The 27,888-nt window shown below is 41.8% G+C and overlaps 1 protein-coding gene across 1 annotated transcript; it reads right to left on the bottom strand.

Moving 5' to 3' along the window:
- Positions 1 to 57: 57 nt before the first annotated feature.
- On the bottom strand, positions 58 to 27,038 carry POGLUT1 (protein O-glucosyltransferase 1). Its single transcript, XM_066347074.1, has 11 exons — positions 26,334 to 27,038; positions 25,478 to 25,568; positions 23,273 to 23,416; positions 16,783 to 16,918; positions 13,671 to 13,792; positions 9,557 to 9,616; positions 7,659 to 7,758; positions 5,999 to 6,057; positions 4,451 to 4,618; positions 3,633 to 3,689; positions 58 to 3,190 (listed from the first exon to the last, which is right to left on the bottom strand). The coding sequence occupies exons 1-11, from the start codon at positions 26,416 to 26,418 to the stop codon at positions 3,034 to 3,036; spliced, it is 1,179 nt and encodes a 392-aa protein (XP_066203171.1). The 5' UTR covers positions 26,419 to 27,038; the 3' UTR covers positions 58 to 3,033.
- Between the last annotated feature and the right edge of the window lie 850 nt (positions 27,039 to 27,888).

Raw genomic sequence — 27,888 nt, 5'->3', positions numbered from 1 at the left:
CTCTTCTCTGATGAGGCACAATTCAGTCTGCAGCCTGACAATCATCATGCCCTGATCTGGCATGAATGAGGAACACGGGAGAATCCACATTTCTTTTTTTTTTTTTTTTTAATATTTTTATTTTATTTATTTATTTTTAGAGAGGAGAGAGAGAGACAGAGAGAGAGAGGAGAGAGAGACACACAGAGAGAGAAGGGGGGAGGAGCTGGAAGCATCAACTCCCATATGTGCCTTGAATAGGCAAGCCCAGGGTTTCGAACCAGCGACCTCAGCAGTTCCAGGTCGATGCTTTATCCACTGTGCCACCACAAGTCAGGCAGAATCCACATTTCATGCGAGAAAGGGACTCCTTCGGTGGTGGCAGAATCATGGTTTGGACTGGCATCAGCATTGGTGGTTGTACCGACTTCCATGTCATCAGAAATGGATCACTGACTGCTGTCAGATATCGAGATGAGGTCCTGCACTCTATAGTAGTGTCCTATGCTGGAGCACTTGGAAACAACTTTCTTTTCTTGGACGATAATGTAAGGCCCCACCGTGTGCATCTCATCAACAACATGCTTCAGGAGGCAGGAAGCGAACGCATGGACTGGTCTTCACGTTCTCCAGACCTGAATCCCATTGACCATGCCTGGGATGCACTGGGAAGACGTCTGGCAAACCGTCTAGTGCCTCTCACAACACTTCTTGAGCTGGATGTTGCCCTGGAGCAAGAGTGGCAGAGGATCCCACAAGAACCACTGGACAGTCTGATCCTGTCCATGCCCCATCGCTGTCAGTGTTTTGGCAGTCTTGAGTGACCATACACCCTACTGAACAGTCAATGTGTGGCACTCTCGTCCAGTTTGACATGCTTCTGTTCACCCCCACCAATTGTCACTTGCTACTCAATCAGGATAATTTAGCTTGCATCTCATTTGCATAATCGAACTTTCTTTGACTTGGCGTTTGCTTTTCTGATGTTCTTGTTTAATAAAAAAAATAACCAAGTGCTTTTTTTAAAATCACTTCATATTCATTTTGAAATATCCCCTATTTTTTGTGAGCAGTGTACTTCAGTATCTACTCTGTGTGAGGCACTCACTGTACAGGATAATGGAGACATCAAGGTGAGTAAAACATGATCCCCACCCATCTAGAAGCTCACAAAACAGTAGGAGAAACAGTCAAATAGCTACAGTACAATGTGATGTCATATAATGCAGGCATGAGCAAAGTATTATGATTGCCCCTATCTGCCTAATAAAAGAAAGGCTTCAGAGAGAAGGTGATGCTTGAGCTGGAGTTCACTTCCAGGGAATTGTAGTTTCCGCTCTTAATACAAAGGATAGAAAATTGTGTTCCTAGGTTAGTGAAGAAAAGTAAAATATACAGAGAATAATCACATCAATGAGGACCTCATATTGACAAGGCAAAACCATAATACAACTCAGAAATCTGGACTACTCATCGCTAGACTTATAGCACCTAAGGACACAATCCCCATTCATTTTTAAAACTCAAAAAATTCAATTTTAAATGTCTGCCTTATTCTATGTAATGATATTTAACTCTTCTACGAAGGTCCTTAGGCTTAAAATTTTGTGGGAGTTTAAAAGTCCATTTCTTACAAATGGAATAAAATCCTGATTTTATATGTCTAAATCTCACATTTACTAATTTTGAAACCAATTAATAACAATCTGTTCTTAGGAGTCAAGGTGAAAGAACTAATTTCTCTGTAGAAAAATTGGGCTCAGGGGACAAGGATGGACAGAGCATCAACCTAGGACTCTGAGGACCCAGGTTTGAAACCATGAGGTCGTGGGCTTGAGCGCAGACTCACTGGCTTGAACATGGCCTCACCAGGTTGAGCGTGGGGTCACTGGCTTGAGCCCAAGGTTGCTGGCTTGAAGCCCAAGGTTGCTGGCTTGAGCAAGGGGTCACTACCTGCTGGGACCCCCCGGTCAAGGCACATATGAGAAAGCAATCAATGAACAATTAAGGTGCTGCAATAACAAGGTGACGCTGCTTATCTCTCTCTCTCTTCCTGTCTGTCTGTCCCTGTCTGTCCCACTCTCCCTCTCTCTCGCTAAAGACTATAAGAGTTTCAATCTAACAGTTTTTCTTCATTTTCAGCTATGTTAGCAAGAACATCTCGAGAGGTTAAATTACTATCCAAATAAGTTCTTGAAAAAGGGAAAAAGAGGTCCCTGCAAGAGAGAGTGTGGCCTGCTGCCAACTGAAGGAGAAGAAATAAGGGCGTGCAGACTGAAGAGTTGCTGTAGCATGCACAGTTCCTTCAGAGTGAGGACTACTTCCTAAGTTTATTAAGTTTTTGTCTTTTTTTTAATAGAGATCATAAAAAGGGTGTGAAGGCACAAAAGGGAACTTGAGATCCACTTGCAAATTACTCATGCAACTGGCCTCTTTCTATGTGGCGTTATAGAACCCTCCTGAGTAACAGCGAGTCTGCGCTCTTACAAAAGATAACTCCTATGTCACTGCATGGCACAGCTACGGCTTCCTTAAACCTTTCAGGAAATAATCTCCAAGGATTTTTCACAAGCCCTGTAGGGCTTCCCACATTAAAATATAGCAAGAAATATCAAGCCTTGAATAACTGCAGATGTGTGATGATGAGTTGTACTAGTCCCGAATGATTGAGTTTCTTCTCCAAATAATGGGACAAAGGATATTATCCCCTGGCACGGTCAGTTTCACAGTGATAGACACACATATGTGGATGATCTGAGGCACAAGCTGTAATTGATCCTAAGAAAATGGAAGATAGAATCGACTTCAAAACTCACATCTCATGATTTCTGGTCCTTATTTAGCCAAAGCATTGAGATGCTTATCTGTATTATATTTATATATATATTTTTGATCTTTCTGAAGAGTTGCTCTGGGTGCAGCATGACAAGGAAACCAAATATTTGGCTTGATAATAGTATTTAAGATACAGGTACTACACTCCTGGTAAGCTTTCCAAGCACAGGATATTTCAGGTCTGCTGCCATAGAGAGGACGTTGGTCCAATGATGACTATTAGAGTTCAGTTTTCAAAATTTTGGCAATAATCTGATCATAGCTTTTCCTCCTTGTTACATTATATGACAGGAATTTAGAGTATTCAGTCAACAAGTTCTCCCAGTAACAGGTGATGTCATCCATCTTCAAGTGGTTCATAATAAACTGGCTTCCCCTAGAAATAAGATTAATAAGAACATTTAAAGCACAGCATTTAATAATACTAGTAGCTTACACTTGAGTGCTTACCTTGTGTCAAGCACTGTTCAGAGTATTTTATATGAATTGACTCTGTTTATCCTCAGAACCAACCCTCTAGCCATCATACATCCACAAATAAGCACTTAGCAATAGAACTTAATTTTTTTCTTAAAAACAACCAATGCTTCAAAAAAGTACTTGTTTAGTTATCTCAATGCTTTTAGGCCATTTTTATAAAGGATGGGGTTTCAGACATCTGTGAATGTGTGTTTTTCCCTCAGGATAGCTTTAATTCTGTTTATCTCTGTATAATAAGGATCAAATCCAGATATCACCACAGTAACGATATTCATATAACTTTAGGCAGGGCAAAATGGGGATGATAAAGTGGAAAAGGAAAAACAAACAGAACTTACCTTTCTGCAATTTCTTGAGCTATGTCATCATTTGCTTTTACAAATTGCAGCAGCTCCCTGAAATGCAAAGAATTATTAGACTCTGAAATACAGACTAAGCTTATTAGTACTAACTCAGACAGACCATAGATTGAGCTCTACAGTTAATATATAGGTACGGGATTAGAGTACCGTGGGAACAACAGGGAGGAGGAAAGATATCAGGGTCCTCACAAGAACAAAATAACAACATCAAAAAGTTCCCACACAAAAAATAAAATAAAAATAAAAAATAAATTTAAAAAAAGTTCCCACATAGGCTAAAAGGCAAATTGTTGTAGTTTTGGGATATAGCTGAGAAAATAGAGAAATGTTCAATGATACACATCAAAAATCAATAGTGAAGAAAAAACTTCCGTCCTGTCTCCTGCTCTGGCCCCTTATGTTTCTGGCCCCTCTCCGGACCTCCTTCTAGTTTCTTCCATCATGAGAAGAAATCTTCCTCAGCTTCACTGGGGTCAATTCTCACGCTGTATTTGATAGTTCCTTAGATAATATAACAAAGTCAAATAGCCCTATCTTTAGTCTTTGAGAATTAGAGCTTTTTCACTGCCTGCTGCCTGAATGTTACATTTTGAACCAGCACTAGGGCACTTTTTCAAATTAAATCCCACTTGTAGCCTAGCTGGATATAATGCAATAATATCTATGTGAACTAAATAAGAAAAGAAAAACTTTCAATGGAAAAAGTCACCAGGAATAAATGCCTTAAATGGCCAGGGACTTAGAAACAGATTATGGGAGTCACTGGAATTTCTGCTTGGAAAAGAGTAGCTTACTGGACATTGGAGAGATCTGTCTTGACTGGTATATAGTGAACCCACGGCTTCAGTTGTGGATAGAAGAATTCCAGCCAGTCATCACCAACATGGAAAACAAGTGAACCACAGAGGAAGAGGTGCTTGAAGCGGAAACTTGCAGCTACACCTCGAAAATTAAACAGATACCTGAGGAAGAAAGAGCAGATTATACTTGATACTATATTCTTGCTGCCACAAATGTGACTTTCTTTTCCTTCATCCCTTCTCCCTTTTTCTCCTTTTATGACCCCTCCTTTCATTTTTAATTTTCAAGGACACATCGGCATGTCCCTCTGGAGTTTCCATAAACTCCTTGGTTTTCCAGGAGCTACAGGTTATTCTTGTAAATGTCAGGATGAGGGGAAAGGGGGATACTTTCTCCAGGCAGAACTAGTTAGGGCCAGGAATTAGGTGCTGAGCAGACAGGACACAAGGCTCAGAGGGAAATGATACCTCACCCTTTCCTATAAGCTATTCTAGGACTAATGTCTCTAACTCGTCATGCCTGCCACCCCCGCCTTGTTTATCCCATAGGGTTTGCCATCTGGTCAAAGGCATTCCCTGTTCCCTCTTATCCTGAAGTCTACAGAGGACAACCAGGCACACCTAATCAATCTTCAGAGAAATACCCACTGGGAGAAAGCTACCTGAGAAAGAACATTTTCTTTTCAACATGTCTCATGGATGGGCCCCTGTTTCCAACCAGAGAGTTGCTTCTCCCTCTAGTTGCCACTGTACTCTGTAATCAGCATTCATCTCTCTGAATACCCCTTCCTGACCTGGTTTTACCTCCTGACCTGGTTTTACCTATTCTCCTAGTTCTGGTATTTAAATGTAATATTTTACTTACATATACTCTATTCATGTTGAACCGTAAACTGTTTTATTAACCTGATAAATGCTTCATCTAACTTTAGCCATTGACTGGGCAGGGTATAGAAAGGGGGGGATCCCATCACTCTGAATAGCACACAAGCTCTACGGAAGCAGGGGCCATATTTCATTGTCCACACAGTTCCCACAGAACTTAGGCCAGAGCTTGTGCACAGCAGGTTCTCAGTAAACGAGAGCTAAATGAATTACCATGACTTTCATAAATCCGAGCTGGACCCTGGTATTAAAATTCTCACCCAGAAATAAGTATATCAGAAAAAACTAATAACTGTATGATTTCACACACAGGTGGGATATAAAACTGAGACTCATGGACATAGATAAGAGTGAAGTGGTCACCAGGGGGAGGGGAAAGCAGGGAAGGGAGATGGAAACGGGGTCAGGGAAAGGTGAAAGAGGGACAAATACAAGGTGACGGAAAATGATTTGACTTTGGGCGATGGGTAGACAACACAGTCAACAGTTCAAATGCTATAGAAAAATGTTCACCTGAAACCTATGTACTCTTATTGATCAATGTCACCATGTTAAATTTAATTTTCTAAATAAAATTTAAAAAAATTTTTTCACCCAAAGTGAAGCTATTACAAAAACAAAAGGGAAACCAATAGTCAGGAGTCTGGGAGGTCTTACTTGTATTTGCAGTGATCCACAAGATGGACATCCTTAGCAGCTGGCTTTCCCAACGTATCCTTAAAGTGAAAAGGGATTATTAGTGTTAGTAATAGCAGCATTTATTGGAGATCATTGTGCAGCAAGCAAGGTAAACATTTCAGTGACACGATCTCATTTCAGTATTACCCCACGAGGAAGCCAAGGCTTCCAGCAGCTAGGTCTGCTCAGGGTCCCATGGCCTTCAGTCGCAGAGCTAGGTGGTTTAAACCTGGGTCTGTCTGATTTTAGAGTTCCAGATTCCTCGGAGCCATATGCACTCAGCAGTCATGGCCTACAGCTCATTTCACTGAGGTCACAACTGCTGACTGGCTTAGAGGTGCAAGGCACCAACATATTTTGTTGACCATGCAAATTATTTGAAGTAAATATTCAAACCACTACCAACATTTACAGGCAGTAGGATATTTCGTATAAAACTCCAGATTTTCGATTTTTCTTGTAAGAAAAAGAAGATCATGTAGACTGGGCTCTCACACCTGGTGACAGCACTGACAAGACCTTTCACTGCTCTCTACTGCCCATTCCTGAGGCCCCCGGGGCATCCGTATTTGAGACCCCCATCTATGCATGTTCCAGCCACCTTAGCAGATGGTAAACTCCTTGAGGAGGGGAACAAGTCCTGTTTGCTTTTGCAGCCTCCACAGTAGATGCTCTGCTGAGTGGATACATTTTTTCATATTCGTATTTTTAAATAAAGTTTCTCTTAAGCTTTTTTTGCTCCTGTTTGATTAAAACTACCATATAATATACTCATCTTAAATATACACTTAGTTTTTCCCACAAGAAGTTTAAAATCCTCATTATCATTCACACACGGTATGTGGCAATTTCAGATAAGTGCACTTAGATCTTAAAGCTTTCTGAATAAGTAATGGATTAAGAGGCCAGAGATGGGCTCCAAAACAAAGCTAATCATTGCTGGATTCACCTTAGAATACTTGGAGAATTTTAAACGAATTAAGATGCCTGGATTCCACCCCCAGAAATTCTGATTCGTTTGAACCATTTTTTAAGTTCTCTAATTGGATTGTATAGTCAGAGTTGAAATCCACTGGTTTAAACCAGAGATTGGCAAACTGCAATCCATAGGCTAAATTCAGTTTACTGTTTATATTTTTATATACAATCTTTAAACTAAAAATATTTTAATCTTTCAAATGGTTACAGAAAAACCAAAAAAGAATACTTTGATATCTGAAAATGACATCAAATTCACATTTCAGTCCCATAGTTTTATTAGTACACAGCCACACTCACGTTTGCATGTTGTCTGTGGCTGCCCTCATACTGTGACGGCAGAGGTGAGGAACCACAACAGAGATCTCACAATCCACAAAGCCCAAAATATTTACCATTTGACCCTCTAATAAAAAGTTTGTGACCTCTGGTTTAAACCTTCAAAGGAATGTAAAATATTACTCAGAATAGGGGCCAGAAAAAAAAATGTGAGTTTGAAAAAGAATAATTTACATGTGTGTGCTAGTCCTAGTTCATGGAACTTTCTCTACATTCATCCCATAACTGCCAGGAAACCTAATCTGAAATTCTACACAGGTGGCATGTTCTTTGAGTGAGAATGTTCACTGCTTTAGTTTCTATTCAGATGACTGGTGATTACTTTCATGGACTTCCAGGCCTGGTTTTTGGTGTATTCTGCATCAACAAGTTTTGGATTTTTCCGAGATAGAAGAATGAGAGGATCTCGTTCTGGACTTGTCCTATAAAAGAAACACATAACATAAAACTGTATGTGCTACACCATAATACTATTCCCAATCTCTGGAAGGTAAGCAGTAATTGATACACACAGGTGGACAACTCACTGAGTATTTTAATAGGAGAGAAGGAGGATACTGGACACTGCAGCGTCTAGGTGGTCCTGGGCTGTCCCCACTTGGCCCTTCATGGGGGGGAGTATTTGGCCCTTCTTTGCTTGCATCTAGTCTTTAGGATTATATTGGTCTGTCACTATGGCCATATCCCAGGGAATTATTTCCCTTTACAAAGGTAGCCTCTGTAATCAATAGTATCCATAGCTGTGTGACTATATAATCACCACTCACCAAAATAGTTACCTGACCTTTGTTTTGCATGCTCTGTAAAGTCTAGTATGATATTTAAATTTAAAAAGAACACTAAAAGGTTTAAAAACCCAAAGACTATATGGATACCTTGGACCCTTGTTAGGGTACAAGTAGCAGATGATCTTGACATGTGGGGTGGGGGGGGCATGGATCCTCTGAGAATCTGATGAAAACTGTGGACTCCCCTCTCTAGCAAAGTGCACAAATCTCCCCATAATTTCAAGGAAGTCCCCAAAGCCTTGAAGTCCACACATGGATCTCAAGTTAAGAATCTGTGATCTCAAGATCTAAGCATCAGAGAAGTTGGTAAGGAACAGTAAGCAGTGGCTGTTGGGCCCGTCTGCACTCTGCAGTCCACTGCTCAAGTAAACAGAGGGTGGGATCTCTGACAAGGACTCACCAAGAAAACCACACAACCCTTCTCTCAACACAGTCTCTTCTGTGTTCATTCACCTGTTCAACACATATTCGTTGTGCATCTATGTGGCAGATACTAGCCTTGACACTAGGGATACGGAGCCGAACAACACGCATGGGTCCTTCCCCGGCCTTTCTCTTTCCCTCTTCCTCTTTCTTCCCTGCTTCCCTCTCCATTTTCACCAGTCTCAGTCTGTGCTCTCTATCACTGTTTGGCAGCCACACGGTCTGATGAAAAAGGTGGTCAGGAGATCCAATGATGGTATTAACTAGCAGAGTGACTGGGCAAGATCATAAACTATTCCCAGGAAACTGTAATCTCTTAGGCAAGAGGACAACTCATCTTTCTGTTCAATGTTATATACTCAATGCCCATCACACACATTATATACACAATGTTATCTGTAAATATCTGTTGAATTATTGGGTAAACTTTACTTCTTTGAATTTCAGTTCAATTAAGAATGATTTAGGGGCCTGACTGGTGGTGGCACAGTGGATAGAGCACTGACCTGGCACACTGAAGTCCCAGGTTCAAAACCCCAAGGTCACTGGCTTGAGCACCAGCCACCAGCTGAGCACAGATTTGCCAGCTTGAGCGTGGAATCATTGACATGACCTCGTGGTCACCGGCTCGAGCCTAAAGGTTGCTGGCTTGAAGCCCAAGGTTGCTGGCTTAACCAAGGGGTCACTTACTCGGCTGGAGCCACGCCACCCCCACCCCCGTCCCACTTTACCTCTGTCAAGGCACGTATGAGAAACAATCAATGAACTACAAAAGTGCCACAACTAGGAGTTGATGCTTCTCATCTCTCTGTCTCTGTCTCTCTCTCCCCTCCCCCCAAAAAGAGTAGGCAAATAATTTGAGTTCTTCTCTCTTCTAAAATTCTATGGTTCTACTTTTATTTCTTGGTTAGCCTTCTTTGTAAGCTAGAGTTTGCTACATCCTCAAAATCACTTACATTTTACACATTAATTGTAAGAATAACTGTAAAATGTCAGAGAACGTAATCACCTTGATCCTCGGAAATAGGCTGTAGAATTTTTCTTTTGCCATGGCCACTGTGCTGCTGACCTAAAAACAGATTTTGATTAGTTTCTATGTCTTTTTCTTAACTATGTAAGGTTGTGTTTTAACCATTTCTGAGGATTAGTTCAGAGCTTTACATTTTAAAATAAGTCTGAGCCAGGCTATTCAAAAGGAAAAAATCTCTAAATGACACTATGTTCCCTTGTGTTATTATTTCACTACTCTGGAGGTGTTAGCTAGTAATATCTAGAAACCCCTGCCCCATTAATATGTTAACAACATCGAAAGAGAAGTCCCCAAACGCTAAGTGACATGTTTAGGGCTGTTTAATTCACAGGATTTCTTCTCTGCTTTAAGTAGTAGGTGCTATTGATAAAATTAACACTCAACGAGAACTGCAGAAAATAGCAGAGATTGAATTAAGGGTAAGAAAACAAATTATTCCCTGAGTTCATATTCTGGATAAGTAGGAGGTGTCATCAGATTTAGTCTAATTTTGCAAAGAATGCTGGTATTCTCAAAACTGTACTAAGTACTCCATAAAGACAAAGTCCCTGAAACTCAGGTCTCAGAAAACATGACCACGACCAGCTTTCCTTGCTGAAGCCAGTAGCTCACAGATACAGCAGTCCTAATTTTCTTCATAGGAACCCTGCACAGAAGTGTTCACAAGGTCTTCCTCTGAAAAAGGAGAGGGGGGTTCAACTGGAGTTAATGACGGGATTGGGTGTGTATATTACTGTAATGGGACGTAGGGTATAAAATTTTGGATGAAGCTACTTCTCAGATACATAGTGTCACATTACTTATTTCTCTCAGTTGAAAACATCGTTCCACTGTTCCTGCTGTATCTCTAGTGCCGCCACAGTCCTCTTTGATTACCCTCTCCCCTGACCCCTGACAGTACAGTTAAATCTTTAAATCTAAAGAAACAATGCATTCTTCTACAGAGTGAAAAATATGGTAAGTCAGTGGGGACCAACTCCCCCCAAATTATAAAAATATAAGAAAGGCAGGCCCTGGCTGGTTGGCTCAGCTGTAGAGTGTCAGCCCGGCATGTGGAAGTCGTGGGTTCAATTCCTAGTCAGGGCACATAGAAGCAGCGACCATCTGCTTCTCCACCTCTCCCTCCTCCTCTCTCTCTCTCTCTCCCTTCCTCCCCTTTCCTTCTCTCACTCTCTTTCTCTTCCCCTCCCATAGCCATGGCCCAAATGGTTCCAGCAATTTGACCCTGGGCGCTGAGGATGGTGCCATGGCCTCGCCTCAGGCGCTGAATGGCCCTGTTCTGAGCAACAGAACAGCGGCCTCTGATGGGCAGAGCAGCACCCCCTAGTGGGCCTGCCGGGTGGATCCTGGTCCTGGCGCATGCAGGAGTCTGTCTTTCTGCCTCCCTCCCTCTCAGTTAATTAAAAAAATAAAAAAAGAAAGAAAGGAAGAAAGAAAGAAAGAAAGAAAGAAAGAAAGAAAGAAAGAAAAGAAGGCAGACCAATGCAGTTGAAAAAATAAGCAGACTATTTAAGTTTCAAGGTAAGAAATAAAATCACAGAGCTAGAGATTCTGAATGAAAGGTTCTAAAAAGTAAAATGGCAATTCTATAATGATAAATACATTCAATTGAAGAATATAAGAGGAAGGCATCAAAAGAAAAAAATCATATAAGAGTAGATTTTAAAACATATTCTATCTGTTTGGCTTGAGCAAGGGGTCAGTGTCTTGGCTTGAGCCCCAGGTCTGTCCCCGGACATGTAGGGTAAGCACTCAGTGAACAACTAAAGTGAAACAACTACATGTTGATACTTCTCACTCTCTCTTCCTTCCTCTTTCTCTCTCCCTTCTTCTCTCCCTTAAAAGAGAGAGAGAGGGAGAGGGAGAGGGGAGAGAGAGAAAAACACCCTTGTTTTTAAGAAATACATAACCTAAAGTATTAAAGGGCAAAGGGTCACATGGTATGCAACATATAATCCATAAAAACAAATTATGCACTTATTATATATGTGGTCTAAATGTTCATCAAAACATAATGAAGTAATTATCATCCATGCAACAGAAACTATGCAACTGTTGAAAATAATGAGGTAGCTTCATATGTACTGACATGGAAGATTTCTAAAACACACTGACAAGTAGGGGAAATTGCCCAGGTTAGACATATTTATACATTTTTATGAGCATGTATAAGTTTCTTTTTTCTTTTTCTTTTTTTTAAGTGAGAGGAGAGGAGATAGTGAGATAGACTCCCACATGCACCTCGGTCAGAATCCACTCAACAATCCCCTGTCTGAGGCCAATGCTCGAATCAACCAAGCTACGCTCAGTGCCTGGGGCCGATGCTCAAAGCAATCGAATCACTGACTGCAAGAGGGGAAGAGGGAGGGGAAGAGAAATATATGGTCACTTCTCCTGTGTGCCCTGACTGGGAATCAAACCCAGAATGTCCATACGCCGGGCTGATGTTCTATCCACTGAGCCAGCCAGCCAGGCCCTATAGGTTTTATAATTAGAAAAAGATATTAGATATTAGAAAGTGCATAATTTCTTTTTAAAGATATTAAAAAGAATGTACACATATAGCAGGTAGGAAAAGATCTACAAAAAGAGTGTGAAAAGGGTATTTGCAAGTACCTTAAAAATAAAAGGAACAGAAAACTAAGGCCATGAATAACTTGGAGAACAAAAGGTTTAGGACTTTTTTATTTTCCCCTCTCTCAAAATTACGTTCAAAATGAAAAGATAAATAAGAGATGATGGCCTCAATGGCTGGAGAACACGGCTACGTAGCATTAACTGGTACAATGGAGAGAATAATGCACTCAGAAACCTGATCTTCAAGCCTAGATTGGTTCCTGATCTTGATCAAGTCACTTAACCCGTCTGCGTCTTCATTCCCTCATCCTTAAAATAAAGAGTTGGACAAGCACAATTTCCAGTTCCAGGTCTATGAAGTATGAGATAAATTATCTTAAAAAAATAAGTTTCAAAGTACACCTATGGATAATAGACTCATTTTATTTTTTAATGCCACTGAGGACTGCAGCCCCACAAGTTTCTACAGGGAAGGGACATTCACTTCATTCCCTTTGATTCTCCAGCCATACTCAGTACAGGTGATGGATATTTGTGGAAATAAAATTGAATTTAATTATTGCTTCCCCTATACCTAAATTATACCTATACAGACTGTGTTTCAAAAAGTTTGCTAACTAAGTACCAATGTTGTTTGAATCACTAATACAAAATGTAGCTAGGTAAGAAATATCTGTGGCTTAAGGACCAGGATTGAACAATGGCAGGATGGGGTGGGGCTGAAATGTCAAGGCCCGTCTCAAGCATGTGTCAGAGAGGACCTGGAGCAAGCCTGTCTTTGATACCTACGGGACACCTATGCCCACCCCCTAAAGCAGTGGTCCCCAACTTTTTGGGGGCCATGGACCGGTTTAATGTCAAAAAATATTTTCACGGACCGGCCTTTAGGGTGGGACGGATAAATGTATCACGTGACCCAGACAAGCGTCAGGAGTGAGTCTTAGACGGATGTAACTGAGGGAATCTGATCATTTTTTAAGAAATAAAACATTGTTCAGACTTAAATATAAATAAAACGGAAATAATGTAAGTTATTTATTCTTTCTCTGCGGACCGGTACCAAATGGCCCACGGACTGGTACCGGTTCGCGGCCTGGGGGTTGGGGACCACTGACCTAAAGGACCTAGCTCTAAATTATAAATCACATTTACGTTCCGCCAAGAAATGCTCTATCCTCCTTTGCAACATGGCCATTCTTTTTTTCCTTTCTTCTAACTATAAAAGTAATTGACTTATTTACGTAATCTTAAAAGTATAGAAATTTTTAAATAAAAAGACACCCATAGTTCCTCCCACAGAGGTTCTGCCGATAGTTTAAAGTAAGTTCCTCTGTCCTTTTTCTAAGGATATATGCACATACAAAATTGTTTCTGCTGTAATCAGTTTTTTGTGTCTTATTTTTAATTTAAAAGTTAGTTAAAGTAATTGTTTATACACTACAGCTTATTTCAAAAAGACCCCCCCCAAAAAAAGACCCATAAAGAGGGCCAAATAAAATCTCTTTAAAGGACCTACCTTACCAGATCTTCTCTGAAGAGATCCCATCGTCCAAGACCTGTAGGATAAATTGGCCAAACAGCAGGTCCCCCTTCCCAAAATGTCCAAGCAGGATACATGATATCATGGTACTCTGATGTCTTTAAAAGAACAGAAAGGTCGTTCTAAATCAGTCTCAGAACAAAGGTAAAGCCAACTGCATTCATACCACAGGATCTGGACAAAGCCTTGCAAGCCCTAATGTCACATTGCCAAAGATACACCGTCCCTAGTCTGCAAAGTCTAGACTCTAGGCACTAAAAAGCAAAAATGACCACGGGTTAAAATTCCTGGCCCCACTGAATCCCAGAATTTGAAACCACATTAAAAGTCAACTTTTCCAATTCCCTAAAGTTCTGTCTTTCTAGAGGACATACACTGTTAGGGTTTTTAGTTTAAGGAAATACACTGTTCACAAAAATTAGGGGATATTTTATTATTTATATTCATTTTGAAATATCCCCTAATTTTTGTGAGCAGTATAATATACACAATTATGAATGATCACGTAGCTCTCTTATCTTTTAATTGCTATTACACTTGGAGTATATACCGTCTTACCGGTTCTTGGTTATTTCCTAGACGGGTCTTTTGAGAGCAAGAATTAGGAAATACAGTGCAATCATTAACAGTGTGGATTCCTGAGACAGATAATCTTTTTATTTTTTGTGTGTGTGACAGAGACAGAGAGAGGGGCAGATTGGGACAGACAGACAGGAAGAGAGATATGAGAAGCATCAATTCTTTGTTGTAGCACCTTAGTTGATCATTGATTGCTTTCTCATATGTGCCTTGACCAGGAGGGCTACAGCAGACCAAGTGACCCCAGCAACCTTGGGTTCAAGCTGATGAGTTGTGCTCAAATCAGATGAGCCTGTGCTCAAGCCGGAGACCTCGAGGTTTCGAACTGGGTCTTCTGTGTCCCAGTATGACGTTCTATCCACTGTGCCACCACCTGGTCAGGCTAGACAGATAATCTGAATCTGAATGCTAACACCACCTCTTTTCAGTTCTAGACAAGTTAATTAATCTTTCTATGCCTAGTCTTATCTTTATTATGGAAGAAATAATAATATCAATAACACTATATGAAATATGTTTGTTTTGAATATGAATGAGTTTTACATATAAAAAGCTGAGAATAGCATCTGACACATAATAAGTTTTCACTAAGTGTTAGCACTACCTAATACTATGGTTCATATTGGTTGGTCAATAAATCCTTGGTTTTCATCTATCAGGGTTAGAAGTGCTGATGGGCAAAATGGGTTAAGGAGTGTCATCCCACATTTTTTTTTTTCTTTCTTTTTTTGAAGCTGGAAACAGGGAGAGACAGTCAGACAGACTCCCGCATGCGCCCGACCGGGATCCACCCGGCACGCCCACCATGGGTGACGCTCTGCCCACCAGGGGGCGATGCTCTGCCCATCCTGGGCGCCGCCATGTTGCGACCAGAGCCACTCTAGCGCCTGAGGCAGAGGCCACAGAGCCATCCCCAGCGCCCAGACCATCTTTGCTCCAATGGAGCCCCGGCTGCGGGAGGGGAAGAGAGAGACAGAGAGGAAAGCGCAGCGGAGGGGTAGAGAAGCAAATGGGCGCTTTTCCTGTGTGCCCTGGCCGGGAATCGAACCCGGGTCCTCCGCACGCTAGGCCGACGCTCTACCGCTGAGCCAACTGGCCAGGGCCCACATTTTTTTTTTTTTAAATATTGAAACCATTGGTTCTCTTTTTGTAGCTACTTCTGTTAAAATTCTGGCCACTGATAAGCTTCTAACTTTCCTATTTCTCATGATGGAATTACACAAGCAATATGCGTCTGTCTTCTCTCAAACACTTAAAAATTGTGTGTGATTCACCAAGCTGTTCAGACATAGCTGCTCAGGAGAAGCTGCACAATTACTATAAAGTTGACAGGCTAAAATCCCTCCTTTGGGAACTAAGAGTCACTGATTAAGAAGTGGAGGAAAATAAAGGTGAAAAGTTAGTATACTGATGGTCGTACTTCATTATCCACAGAAACAACAGATAAATACAAATAAAGTCCTAACTGACTTACATGGGAGCTTCTATTTGTTCTTCTGGAAGGGTTTCATGACAAACAACGGGACCAAGCACTTTTGAGAACTGAGGCTAAATCATGGGAAATGCAACACAAATGTGGCCTCAGCCCACTTGCAATACAGCAAATAAACAAGTCTAGGGAGAAAGTAAACTGTGATAAAGAAAAAGTGGAAATAAAAGGTCCCTCTGCTTTGCAAAAACCAAATCAGAGATGATGTTCCTTTTCTCTAAGTCTATAGTCTCAGAGTTCCTTTTCTCAAAGTTCCTTTTCCTAAACCCGCTCTTCCCTCAGTCTCCTACCCACTTTCTCTAGCCTCCCCCACCCTGCCCCCAAATATGTTCTAACTTAGCCTCTAGGGAACCAAGAGCCATCCCTGCCAATACTGTACACCATTTATAAAAAGCTGAGCACTGGCAAGATATTAACTGCCCTAAGTTCTCCAAGCCCACGGATGCGTCCTAGTACGTCCTCCTATTCCTCCGTAGCTACACCCAAAGATCAACCCCTCACAAATCCCTCTTGGATATCTCAAGATCATCCCCTCAGTGTGCTTCTTGGGCACAAACTGTGTGGAGTCATCTAACAACTTTGGTTTTACTGTTAGCCATGCTTGGCCCCTGGGATATAGTGACAGATAGGCCAGATGGTACCCAGTACTGTGGCTGATTTATATATTGTAGGAGCTCAACAAATACTTTTGAATGTGTTCTCTAATTCTAAGCCTATGAGCTTTCTTGGGCTACTTTCTCTCAAGGATCTCTGAACCCCACCTATAGGTTCCTCAGGTCTCTTCCTTACCCTCTATCCCTAGCCCTATAGACACTTAAGCTATCTTATACTACTTACGGGTCCTCAACCCTCCTCAGTCTTACTACTCAACTACTATGAAACTAACAGAGACACAGCCTCATTCCTAGACCTCAGGCCTCATCCTTATCATTGCCCATTAGACTCTGTCATAGGACAATCATCTCCTGCTGATACTTGAGGACCACCCTGCATCCCCTCGTACGCTCTTCCTGTACTCACCTTACTGAAGGAGAAGACGGGAATGGCAGGCTCCATCCATTTAGGAACCTGAGGATAATCTCGTACATTGATCACCATCTCCATGTCAGGAAGGCGCCCAATAACTTCCAAAATAAAGTGCTCCACACCATTACACCTATCAAACAGAAATACCGCAGATTCACCAGAGCTGTGCCTACTCTGGGACAAGGCAGTGTCCCATGCACACCTTTAAAGTGAGGCAAGCCAGGGTTCAGGTCATCAGCCTACTGCCACGTCTCCTGAAAGCAGGGCTCTTAAAAGGACTATTCCACTCTTGTGTTGTGTAAGCTACCTTTCCCAGCTAAGCTACTCCAGTTTCCAATACTTGATGAAATTTTCCAACTGACTCATCGTAAGTTTGAAGGGAGTATTGTTGCTACTCCTACCACCACTTCTCTGTTCATTCTTAGTTTTTTCTTTATTTCCCTAATATGGAATACTTTAGGAAGACATAAATTGTCATTGGAACTGAAATGGCTAAAAAAAAAAATTTTAATTGTTTTTTACAGAGACCGAGTCAGAGAGAGGGATAGATAGGGACAGACAGACAGGAACAGAGAGAGATGAGAAGCATCAATCATCAGTTTTTCGTTGCAACACCTTAGTTGTTCATTGATTGCTTTCTCATATGTGCCTTGACCGCGGGCCTTCAGCAGACCGAGTAACCCCTTGCTCAAGCTAGTGACCAAGTAACCCCTTGCTCGAGCTAGTGACCTTGGGTCCAAGCTGGTGAGCTTTTTGCTCAAACCAGATGAGCCTGCACTCAAGCTGGTGACCTCGGGTTCTCAAACCTGAGTCCTCTGCATCCCAGTCTGACACTCTATCCACTGCGCCACCGCCTGGTCAGGGGTAATGGCTAATTTTTTAATGATATCCCTTAGGTTTGCTTCTCACATGGCACTATTTTTTTCTGCCATAATTAAATCTCACAGATTACGAGGAAAGATAGGAAACCTTTCATTACCTTCAATCTGAAATAAAGAACACTATCATATTCTATCTTGCAAGCCAGAAAAAGAATGTTCAATGTTGCTTCAATAAATTCAATTAAAAAAAGAATATTATATATACAATCACAAAAATTACAACATAGCATTCTTTTTTATTAGATTTTATTTATTGATTTTACAGAGAGGAGAGAGGTGGCAGAACTGAGAAGTACCAACTCATACATTGATTGTTTGTCATATGTGCCTTGACCAGGCAAGCCCAGGGTTTTGAACCAGCAACCTCAGCATTCCAGGTCGATGCTTTATCCCCTGCACTGCCACAGGTCAGGCTATAATGTAAACTTCTGACTAGATTCCCTCAGAGGGTTTATAGAAAAACAGAGGCCAGACTGACCACTTGGCTTTTCTGCCCCATTCTTTGAGGTTCTGACTAGCAGTATACTGGGAGCAGCATTCCAAGGCCTGACAAAAATTTTCTGGTAGCATGTGAAAATTAAAAATTTTAAAAACTGTTTTATATATAGGGAAATAACTGCAAAAAAATCAATAGTCCATAAACATAAGAAAAGATACTTAACTGTGTTAATTATAAAGAAATGCCTTATAACTCAAGAAGAACTTGGATCTTTCAGAATTTACTATTCTATATTTTACCATATTTATTCCAAGTAAAAGTTTTTCCCATCAAAAGATTATTTTGGCCTGACCAGGCAGTGGTGCCGTGGATAGAGCGTTGGACTGGGATGCAGAGGACCCAGGTTCAAAACCCCAAGGTCGCCGGCTTGAGCGCGGGCTCATCTGGTTTGAGTAAGGCTCATCAGCTTGAGCCCAAAGTCCTGGCTTGAGCAAGGGGTCACTCGGTCTGCTGAAGCCCCTCTGCCAAGGAATATATGAGAAAGCAATCAATGAAACTAAGGTGCCGCAGTGAAGAAATGATGCTTCTCATCTCTCTTTCTTCCTGTCTGTCTGTCCCTTTCTCTGTCTCTGTCTCTCTCTGTCTCTCTCTCTGTCTCTGTCTCTCTCTCTCTCTCTCTCTCTCTCTCTCACACACACACACACACACACACACAAGAATAAAAAGAAATGTCCAAAAGCCAAACTTGTAAAAATAGAGAATAGAATGGTGGTTACCAGGAGGAGAGGAACAGGATAGATGCTGTTTTAAGGGAACAAACTTACAAGGAGTAGTGAATAAGCCCTAGAGCTCTAATGCTCAGTAGAGTAAGTCCTCACTTAAAATTGACAGGTCCTATAACTTTAAGTATAGAGAAAACAATTTTACTATAGGCTAATTGATATAAACAGGAGCTAAGCCCCTACAATGAAGATATTCCAGGACCTGGTATGCAGTGTCCATAGGCAACAAGATTGCATTATAATTATCAAACTTGCTAAGAGACCAGAGCTTAATTATATCTACTAAAAAGAAAGGATAATTATGTAATGTGATAGAGGTGCTAGTTATCCTACAATAGCAGTCATATTACAATATAAAAATGTATCAAATCAACATGTTGTACACCTTAAATTTATACAATGTTTTATGTTATATATATTCCGATTAAACAATAAGAAAATTAAGTGTCACCATAGCAAAAAAAAGAAAGAAAATATAGTGAAGCTAGATGTTAGTTTTCCCCAAACTGAAAAAGCGTCAAATAATGCAGTGTTAGCGAGAGTGCAAGGTCTGTTCTCAGCATACGGTGCAAGCACGGCTGGAGGGTAAACAGGCACAGCCTCTTTGCAGGACAGGTGGCTTCTATTTATGATGATTTTAAAAACACATTTATTGATTAATTTTTTTTATTTATTCATTTTTTTATAGAGGACAGGGAGAGACAGAGAGAGAGAGGAGAGAGACAGAGAGAGAAGGGGGGTTGGAGCTGGAAGCATCAACTCCCATATGTGCCTTGACCAGGCAAGCCCAGGGTTCGAACCAGCGACCTCAGCATTTCCAGGTCGACGCTTTATCCACTGCACCACCACAGGTCAGGTCAATTCTACTTCTAAAAATTAACCTGCAGATATATTTATGTGAGTGCTCAAAGGTATTATATACAAGGATGTTCACTGCAACATTGTTTGCATTAGTCAAAAATCAAAGGGAAACCTGACCAGACAGTAGTGCAGTGGTTCGAGCATCAACTTGGGATGCTAAGGACCCAGGTTCAAAACCCCGAGGTTGCTGGCTTGGGCGTGGGCTCATCTGGGTTGAGTGCAGGGTCGCTGGCTTAAGCATGTGATCGTAGACATGATCCCGTGGTGGCTGGCTTGAGCCCAAGGTTGCTGGCTTAAGTCCAACGTCACTGGCTTGGCTGGAGCCCCTCAATCAAGGCACATATGAGAAACAATCAATAAACTAAGAGTGCCGCAACTACGAGTTGATACCCTCTCATATCTCCCCCTTCCTCTCTCTCTCTGTCTCTCACTTAAAAAAAAATGAAAGGACGTGATAAGGAATAATTTAAATGTTAAATGACACAGGACTAAAGAAATCCATACCATGGATTAGTATGTAATCATGAAAGAATGAAGTGTTCTCTGTGTATTCTTACTAAACAATTTCAAAACTACTGTAAGATAGAAAAGTAAATTGCAGAATAAAAGAGCATGTTCTAATTTGTTGATGAGTCTAGATAACTGTCTATACACAGACTATTTCTGGCAGGTTATATAAGAAACTTGTCATTGTGGCTGTCCCTTGAGAAGAAGACTCAGGGACTAGCAGTCTGAGGGTCTAAGTTGGTAGAAAAACTTCCTGTTCATTATGTCTTTCTAAATTACCCAAATATTTTACCATGTGCATGTAATATTCCTTTGATACTAAATAAAATAAAAAACTACTTTAAAAGTTTAAAAAAATATATTATTGCCAGCACATTTACATGTAACAGCTAAAACGTTTTCTTTCACATTTGGCTTTTAAAATGGTGGGGTTTATTCACATAGTAAATGAGTCCATTCATATAAAACTCTAGAAAATACGTCTATGAGAGAAAGAACGCCAGTAGATGCCTGAGGTTGGGTCGGGGAGGCCTGGCCGGGGGCGGGGGAGAGGAACTGCAAAGAGGCACAAGGACACTCTGGGAAGGGACAGATACATTCATTCTTCTGGTGCAGATTTTCATCAAAACATCAAACTGTACACTTTATTTTTATTTATTTATTTATTTATTTATTTATTTTGTATTTTTCTGAAGCTGGAAACGGGGAGAGACAGTCAGACAGACTCCCGCATGCGCCCAACCGGGATCCACCCGGCAAGCCCACCAGGGGCGATGCTCTGCCCACCGGGGGCGATGCTCTGCCCCTCTGGGGCGTTGCTCTGCCGCGACCAGAGCCACTCTAGCGCCTGGGGCAGAGGCCAAGGAGCCATCCCCAGTGCCTGGGCCATCTTTGCTCCAATGGAGCCTTGGCTGCGGGAGGGGAAGAGAGAGACAGAGAGGGGGGGGTGGAGAAGCAAATGGGCGCTTCTCCTATTTGCCCTGGCCAGGAATCGAACCCGGGTCCCCCACACGCCAGGCCGACGCTCTACCACTGAGCCAACTGGCCAGGGCCCAAACTGTACACTTTAAATGTGTGCAGTTTATGTCAAACATATCTCACTAAAGTTATTATTTTTCAAATGCCATTATTCTCCATCTCTGAAATGGTAACGTGTCTCCAGTCTTAATTATATATGTAGTGTTCCAGTTCCTCCACAAAATCTCTCAGTTCATCTTTGAAATGCTGAGCTTTTATTTTATTTTGTTCAGAACTGAATTTTTAAAATGTCATACAGTTTTCTGAGACTGGATGAATTAAAAGTACCTAGACCTAGAAAGATATTATCTATGGCTAGTAGAAATCTGAAATATCACACAACTGTGTCCATTTCATTAAGAACACTGGCCTGAATATTTTCACTCTATTTATGTTCCATCTCACTCCGTTTTCCTTAGTTGCATGTGTTGTTGTGATAGGGAACTCTCAATACATTAGCCATACAAACTATTTTATTGTCAATGAATAATGTGTCTTAAGAACATTTCTAAGAGCTCCTGATCCTGTCCTAAATGCTCTGAAATCTGGAATAAGAGTTATGTGTCTTTTGGAAACTTTGACAGTATTTAATTTCATCTGGAAATTGTCCAGCTAATTGTTAAACATTGGGTAAACTTTCTTTTTTTTTTTAATTTTTCTTTATTTTCTTTTTTATTTATTCATTTTAAGAGAGGAGAGAGACAGAGAGGGAGAGAGAGGAGAGAGAGACAGAGAGAGAGAAGGGGGGAGGAGCTGGAAACATCAACTCCCATATGAGCCTTGACCAGGCAAGCCCAGGGTTTCGAACCAGCGACCTCAGCATTTCCAGGTCGACGCTTTATCCACTGCGCCACCACAGGTCAGGCCGGGTAAACTTTCAAAGTCCAATAATGTACATACTTGTATTCATATTTCCTCTCTCATTGTGGAAATTAAAAATTCTTCTATGCTGATTATTTTTACTTGGAGTCTCTATTATTGTCCCAAGAAATGAAACAAATGTCTGTTTAAAATATCCCAACGATTTTCCCCACGACCACCTTATTTTCCCTTTGCACTTGAGAACCAAAAGATAACTGTGATTACCTCAGTGTAATCACACTGAGGTATTAAGTGATCTTTATTACCCTTTTTGGTGTTGTTTTTACATATTTTGACAATGAAAATGCATTAATGGTAATAAAGTTGTTATTAAAAACAATAATGTAAATCCTTATGTCCAAATGGATATATGCTTTTTGTAATACTGTTCATTTATTTTACTTTTAATGACAGCATAGAGATTGTTTAGGAGGAAATGTCATGCTCTCTTGGGTTCTGTACCTTTTAATTGTATAAAGATTTGAGGTTTGGTTTTTTTTAAATACAAGACTTCTAAAAGGTTTATCATTTGTTGCATGTAATGCTGCCCAACCCCAACTTCCGGGCTCAGTCATGACCCTGCCTGCTCACCCCCAGCCCTCAGCCCCCTGACTGGTTACCTTAACTCTCACACCTGAAATCCTGGCTGGTGTAACTTGTGTAATATGCAGCTCCAGTTATCCCTATTGACTTTCCACCACGTCACTTCAAATACTTGGTCTCTAGGACAATACTTGGACCTTGACAATTGATGCTTTTCCTCCACCTTCAGCCCAGCTCTCTCCCACTAGGTCTCGTCAGCCTATGTCCTGCAGCTACTACACCCAGGGGAAGATGAGAAGGGGCAGAGTCTCAGGCCAGTACAACCAGTGACATGCCCAACCAGGAGACATGAAGAGAGAGGAGTGTGTCTCCTCTCTCTTCATGTCTCCTCTCTCTTCATGAGGAGGAAGGAGGAGAGGAGTTGGCAAGGAAAATTTCCAGGTGAGAAGAGCATGTCACTATTTTACAGTCTTCTGAAATGTGAGGATGGATTCGCCTGTGGGTTCCTTTAATTGGCTTCTCCATGAGAACAGAATCAAGTAAGTACACATGTAATGAGGTCAAAAGATATATATTTACTGCATATCTCTTACCTTGAGGGAAACATGCAGTCATTTTCTCGGTATAATCTGTTTTTAATGATCTGATAGTGAGTCCCTAGCTTCCGCTGGACCACCTCCGCCATCATCTCCTTTGAGATGCCTGCCCGGAAAGGAGTCAGATCCTCTTCTACGACACTAGGCAAGAAAGGGAATCATCAAGGAAGGCAGGCCAGTAGAGTGGTGCCACTTCCTACCTCCTTAAGTTCAGGTTTAACATGAAAGAACACGGCAAGCGGAGGGGAAGAATAGAGCGCAGGAATGAATACTCTTTCCCCTAGAAGCTCCGTAAGGAATCTAAACCAGCATCAACACTAAAGCCACCAAAAGGAAAAAGCAAGTCAATTTCTCTTCTTCCTCCCTCCACCTGGGTTGCCCTTCCCTTGCCTGATGCATATTCCTCCTTCGCTGCTCATACCACATCCGTGTCCTCCCAGTCACTGCAGTCCCACTGACCTCCCTCCTCGGAATCCCACAGAAGGTATGGTTTATGTCTTGCAGTCTGACACTATCTGACTCCCTTGTTTTGGTCCGTCTGCCCCCTACCTATTCCATAGTCTGGCACAGGGGTCGGGAACCTTTTTGGCTGAGAGAGCCATGTACGCCACATATTTTAAAATGTAATTCTGTGAGAGCCATTCAAAAACCCGTGTACATTACACATTATCCAATAAAAATTTAGTGTTGTCCCGGAGGACAGCTGTGATTGGCTCCAGCCACTCGCAACCATGAACATGAGTGGTAGGAAATGGATGGATTGTAATACATGAGAATGTTTTATATTTTCAATGGTATTATTTTTTTTTAATTAAAGATTTGTCTGTGAGCCAGATGTAGCCATCAAAAGAGCCACATCTGGCTCGCGAGCCATAGGTTCCCGACCCCTGCTCTAGCAGCCTAATAGCAATAGCCAAAAATTACACTATTTTGTATCCCTTTTGCCCTTTTGTAAAGTTCAGTACACAGTAAGTTTTAATAAGTATTGTAAGCAGCAGGCAAATTCTTTTAAATAAGTGGTGTGGTTTTTTTTAGATTTTATATTTATTCATTTTAGAGAGGGGAGAGGAGCAAGAAGCATCAACTCCCATATGTATCTTGACCAGGCAAACCCGGGATTTCAAACTGGCAACCTCACTCTTCCAGGTCTATACTTTATCCACTGTGCCTCCACAGTTCAGGCAGCAGGTGAATTTTTTGAGGAGCCGTGGAACAACATAATAGGAGCTAAAGGACCCTGATATTTAGCTGATGTGGAATCTGAGACCCAGTGGGATAACCAGTGGAATATCTGGCATTAGAACCTGATTATTGTTTTTGAAGTAATCTTCCTTCCACATTCCAGCCCTACTTTGCATACTTTAAAAACAGCCAACAGGAAGGTTATAATTAGATTCATTTATAAATATATTCATTCCTTCAACATTATTGAGTACTTATTGAGAGCCAGCACCAGGGATACAACAGTGAATAAGACTCAGACCTCACCTCGAAAAGCTTTCAGTCCAGCGCAGAAAACAGACAAGTACCGTATACATGCAGACTCCCACAAGGCTGAGATCACCTGGGCCTCTCCTACTCCAGGGCATTTGTATTCCCCAGAATAGTGATTTTTAATGTTTTTCATCTCATGGCACACCTAAACTAATTACTAAAATTTTGCGGCACACAAAAATATATATTTTTTTGTCGATCTCACACAAATATAGGCACAATTTTGATTCATTCAAATTGTTGTGCTGAGTGTTGAAGTTTTCAAGTTTGTCAATCTAAAGGATAAAAAGTCAGTGTTCCTGACTAAATAGTCAGTTATTGCATGTTTTAAAAATTCTTGCCTGACGTGTGGTGGCACAGTGGATAAAGCATCAACCTGGAATGCTGCGTTCACTGGTTCAAAACCCTGGCCTTGACCAGTCAAGGAACGTATGAGAAACAATTACTATGAATTGATGCTTCCTGCACCTTCACCCGTTCTTTCTCTCTAAAAAAAATACATAAAATAAATAAATAAAATCTTAAAAAAAAATTCTTACTGCACACCAATTGAAAATTGCTGCCCTAGAAATAGGAAACCACTTCAGGAACCCTGCCAGCTTTGAAATATGCTTGGCTCTCTGATCACTACAACCAAGGTCTCTTGAGAACTTAGAGGACTTCCTTGTGACAATAACTAAATTCTCAAAGACAAATCAAAGAACTTACCCATGGTAGCAGCTGCAGTTTTGACTCGAACATGGTTCATAATCCTCCAAAGACCTGTTAATTTGGTCAATAAATACTTCCCATTTTGAACCTTCAAAAAGTGAAGTAAATGAAGGTTAAGAAAATACCCCTGAGCTTTCTTATTTACTAGCAGCAGACAGCAGAACCAACTGAAGGCCACATGTTTCAGATACTCCTTTCCCATCCCGCTGGTGGAAATCAAAGGCCAGGAAGGATTCATTCTGTAACTCGCCAGCACGCATGTCAAGTCTGCTCCTCTATGGGGGCTGTCAGGTATCCAAAAAGTTGGAAATTTCCCCAAGTTAATGCCTGACAACTCACAAGGTAACACTGATTTCCACCTTTTATTAATCAAACTGATTCTTATAAAAAGGATCAAGTAAAAGCCAGAGATATTAACCCTCCCTTCACCTCTTCTGGCAATAGCCTAAGAACGCGCGCGCGCGCGCGCACACACACACACACACACACACACACACACACACTGTGTTTATCCCCTCCCCCCCCCACCCCGTGTGTTTTAGGGAGGTGCAGCCTTGCCAAGTGCGGACGATGCCCGCTATTTCCCTCCCCTCCCCACTATTACTCCGAATTGTGGAGGATGGGTTACTCTCCAGGGTCCTGGGCGGAATCGGCGCCAGACACCCGGACACTCACTCTCCGCTCCAAGGCGTCCTCCGCCCCGCCCCACCCCCCACGCCGCCTTGGTGCCCTCTGCCCAGCACTGTATTAGAGCGGCCACAGATTCAACCGGGTGCGGACAGCACCGGGGAGCGAGGGGGGGGGGGGGCGGGAGAGCGCCTCTGGATCCCGCTCCGCCCCGCCCGGAGCCCACCTGACTCCTTCTGGCGTCCCCGCCCTGGGGACAGGAGTAGCAACAGCAGCCACAGCACAAGCTGGGAGCGCGCCCACCGCTCCATGGCCAGCGGAGGCAGTGCGGCACCCCCACTGCCGCACCACCGGCGGAAGCACAGCCCCGCACAAATATGGCGTGGGAGCTGCACCACGTGCGCGAGGAGTCGCCCCACACAGAGATGGCGGTCGCCGTCCGCCTCCAGTCCCAGCCTGGGGAGAAGTGTTCCGGGAGACGCTTACCTGAAAGCTAAGGCTTCCCCCTGCTCTCTGTTAACGTGCTGTTCTCAGGGCCAGGGTACTCCTGCTTGTTTGTGTCAAGCTATATGGTTAGCTACTAAAGGGGACTGAAACTTTTGACTTTGGAGATACTAATTTTTAAGCTGTTTCTTAAGAAACAAAAGACTCAAAAAGAACCTTTACTTCTCCCCCTTCCTGCTTACGAGATTCAGAGAGAAAGGCTTAATCCAGGAAGGGCTTTTAGGATGCTCCCTTAGCCTATTTGAATTGAGGATAATAAATATAGGGCTTGAGGCAGGGTCCTACTAGCTAGAAACCCGGTGTTGTCTCAGTGTTTCTGAGCTACTTTGTAAGACTTTTCCTGCCATGTGCAGTCCATTCTTCCTAGCTACTTGGATATTTACTTCTGGAACGAACCTAAGACCCCATCCCCCCTCCTTTTATCCTTTGTCCAAAATGTCACATATGTCCAATGAAGCCTTAGTGTCTTTGGAAATTTCATGTTTATGTGAATTCTCAATGCACGTGTACTAAAATTTGATTTTCTCCTGTTACTCTGTCTCTGTTAAATTGATTATTAGCCCAGTTAGAAAACCTTGGTGTGAACACACACACATTTTTTTTAGCTCACACACTATTACAGCACTCTTAGACACCCCCTCCCCCCACCAAGGGCTTGCAAATAGTATAGTATAGGTCTCCACATAACAGGAATTTATACAACTGGGATAACTTAGACATGACAAAATATCAGTGGGCAACATTATGCTGGACAGTAATAGACATTAAGGTATGTATAGTGATCATACAACTACAAGTTCTTATCCATTGTCTAAAATGTACATAGTGACATCTTAGGCTCTGTGGAAATACATGGAAAAACGAGATCTGCGCCTTCAAGGAGTTTAGAACTAATGGAAAGACAAATAGACTTTCCCAAAGATAACCTAAGGCAATATATAAACATTCTTGGTTTCAGTGGAGAGAAAGATCACCATGAACCAGATTTCTGGAGAAAGTGGTAAGAGGGGTGCATTCTAAGCTGGAAAAAAAGAAATGTTGCAGTTAAGGAATATTGTGCTGAAGACACTATAAAAGGCATGTTGCAGAAGGTGGGGGTAGAACTTAGGATGCATGTTGAGGAATGGTGAAAGACAAAATAATGTTGATTAGTCAGGAATAGGCCATGTCATTTAATTTGGGTGAGTAGACAAGAGGAGAAAATGAATCTCCAACACTATATCATACAAGACTTCTTTAGAAATTCAAATGAAAACTTGAGTCAAAGTTTCTTTTAC

The sequence above is a fragment of the Saccopteryx leptura genome, chromosome 8 (genome assembly GCF_036850995.1).
Source record: "Saccopteryx leptura isolate mSacLep1 chromosome 8, mSacLep1_pri_phased_curated, whole genome shotgun sequence".
In the NCBI taxonomy this organism is placed as follows: Eukaryota; Metazoa; Chordata; class Mammalia; order Chiroptera; family Emballonuridae; genus Saccopteryx; species Saccopteryx leptura.
The sequence above is the reverse complement of the archived record's forward strand: the minus strand, read 5'-3'. Positions and strand labels throughout refer to the sequence as shown.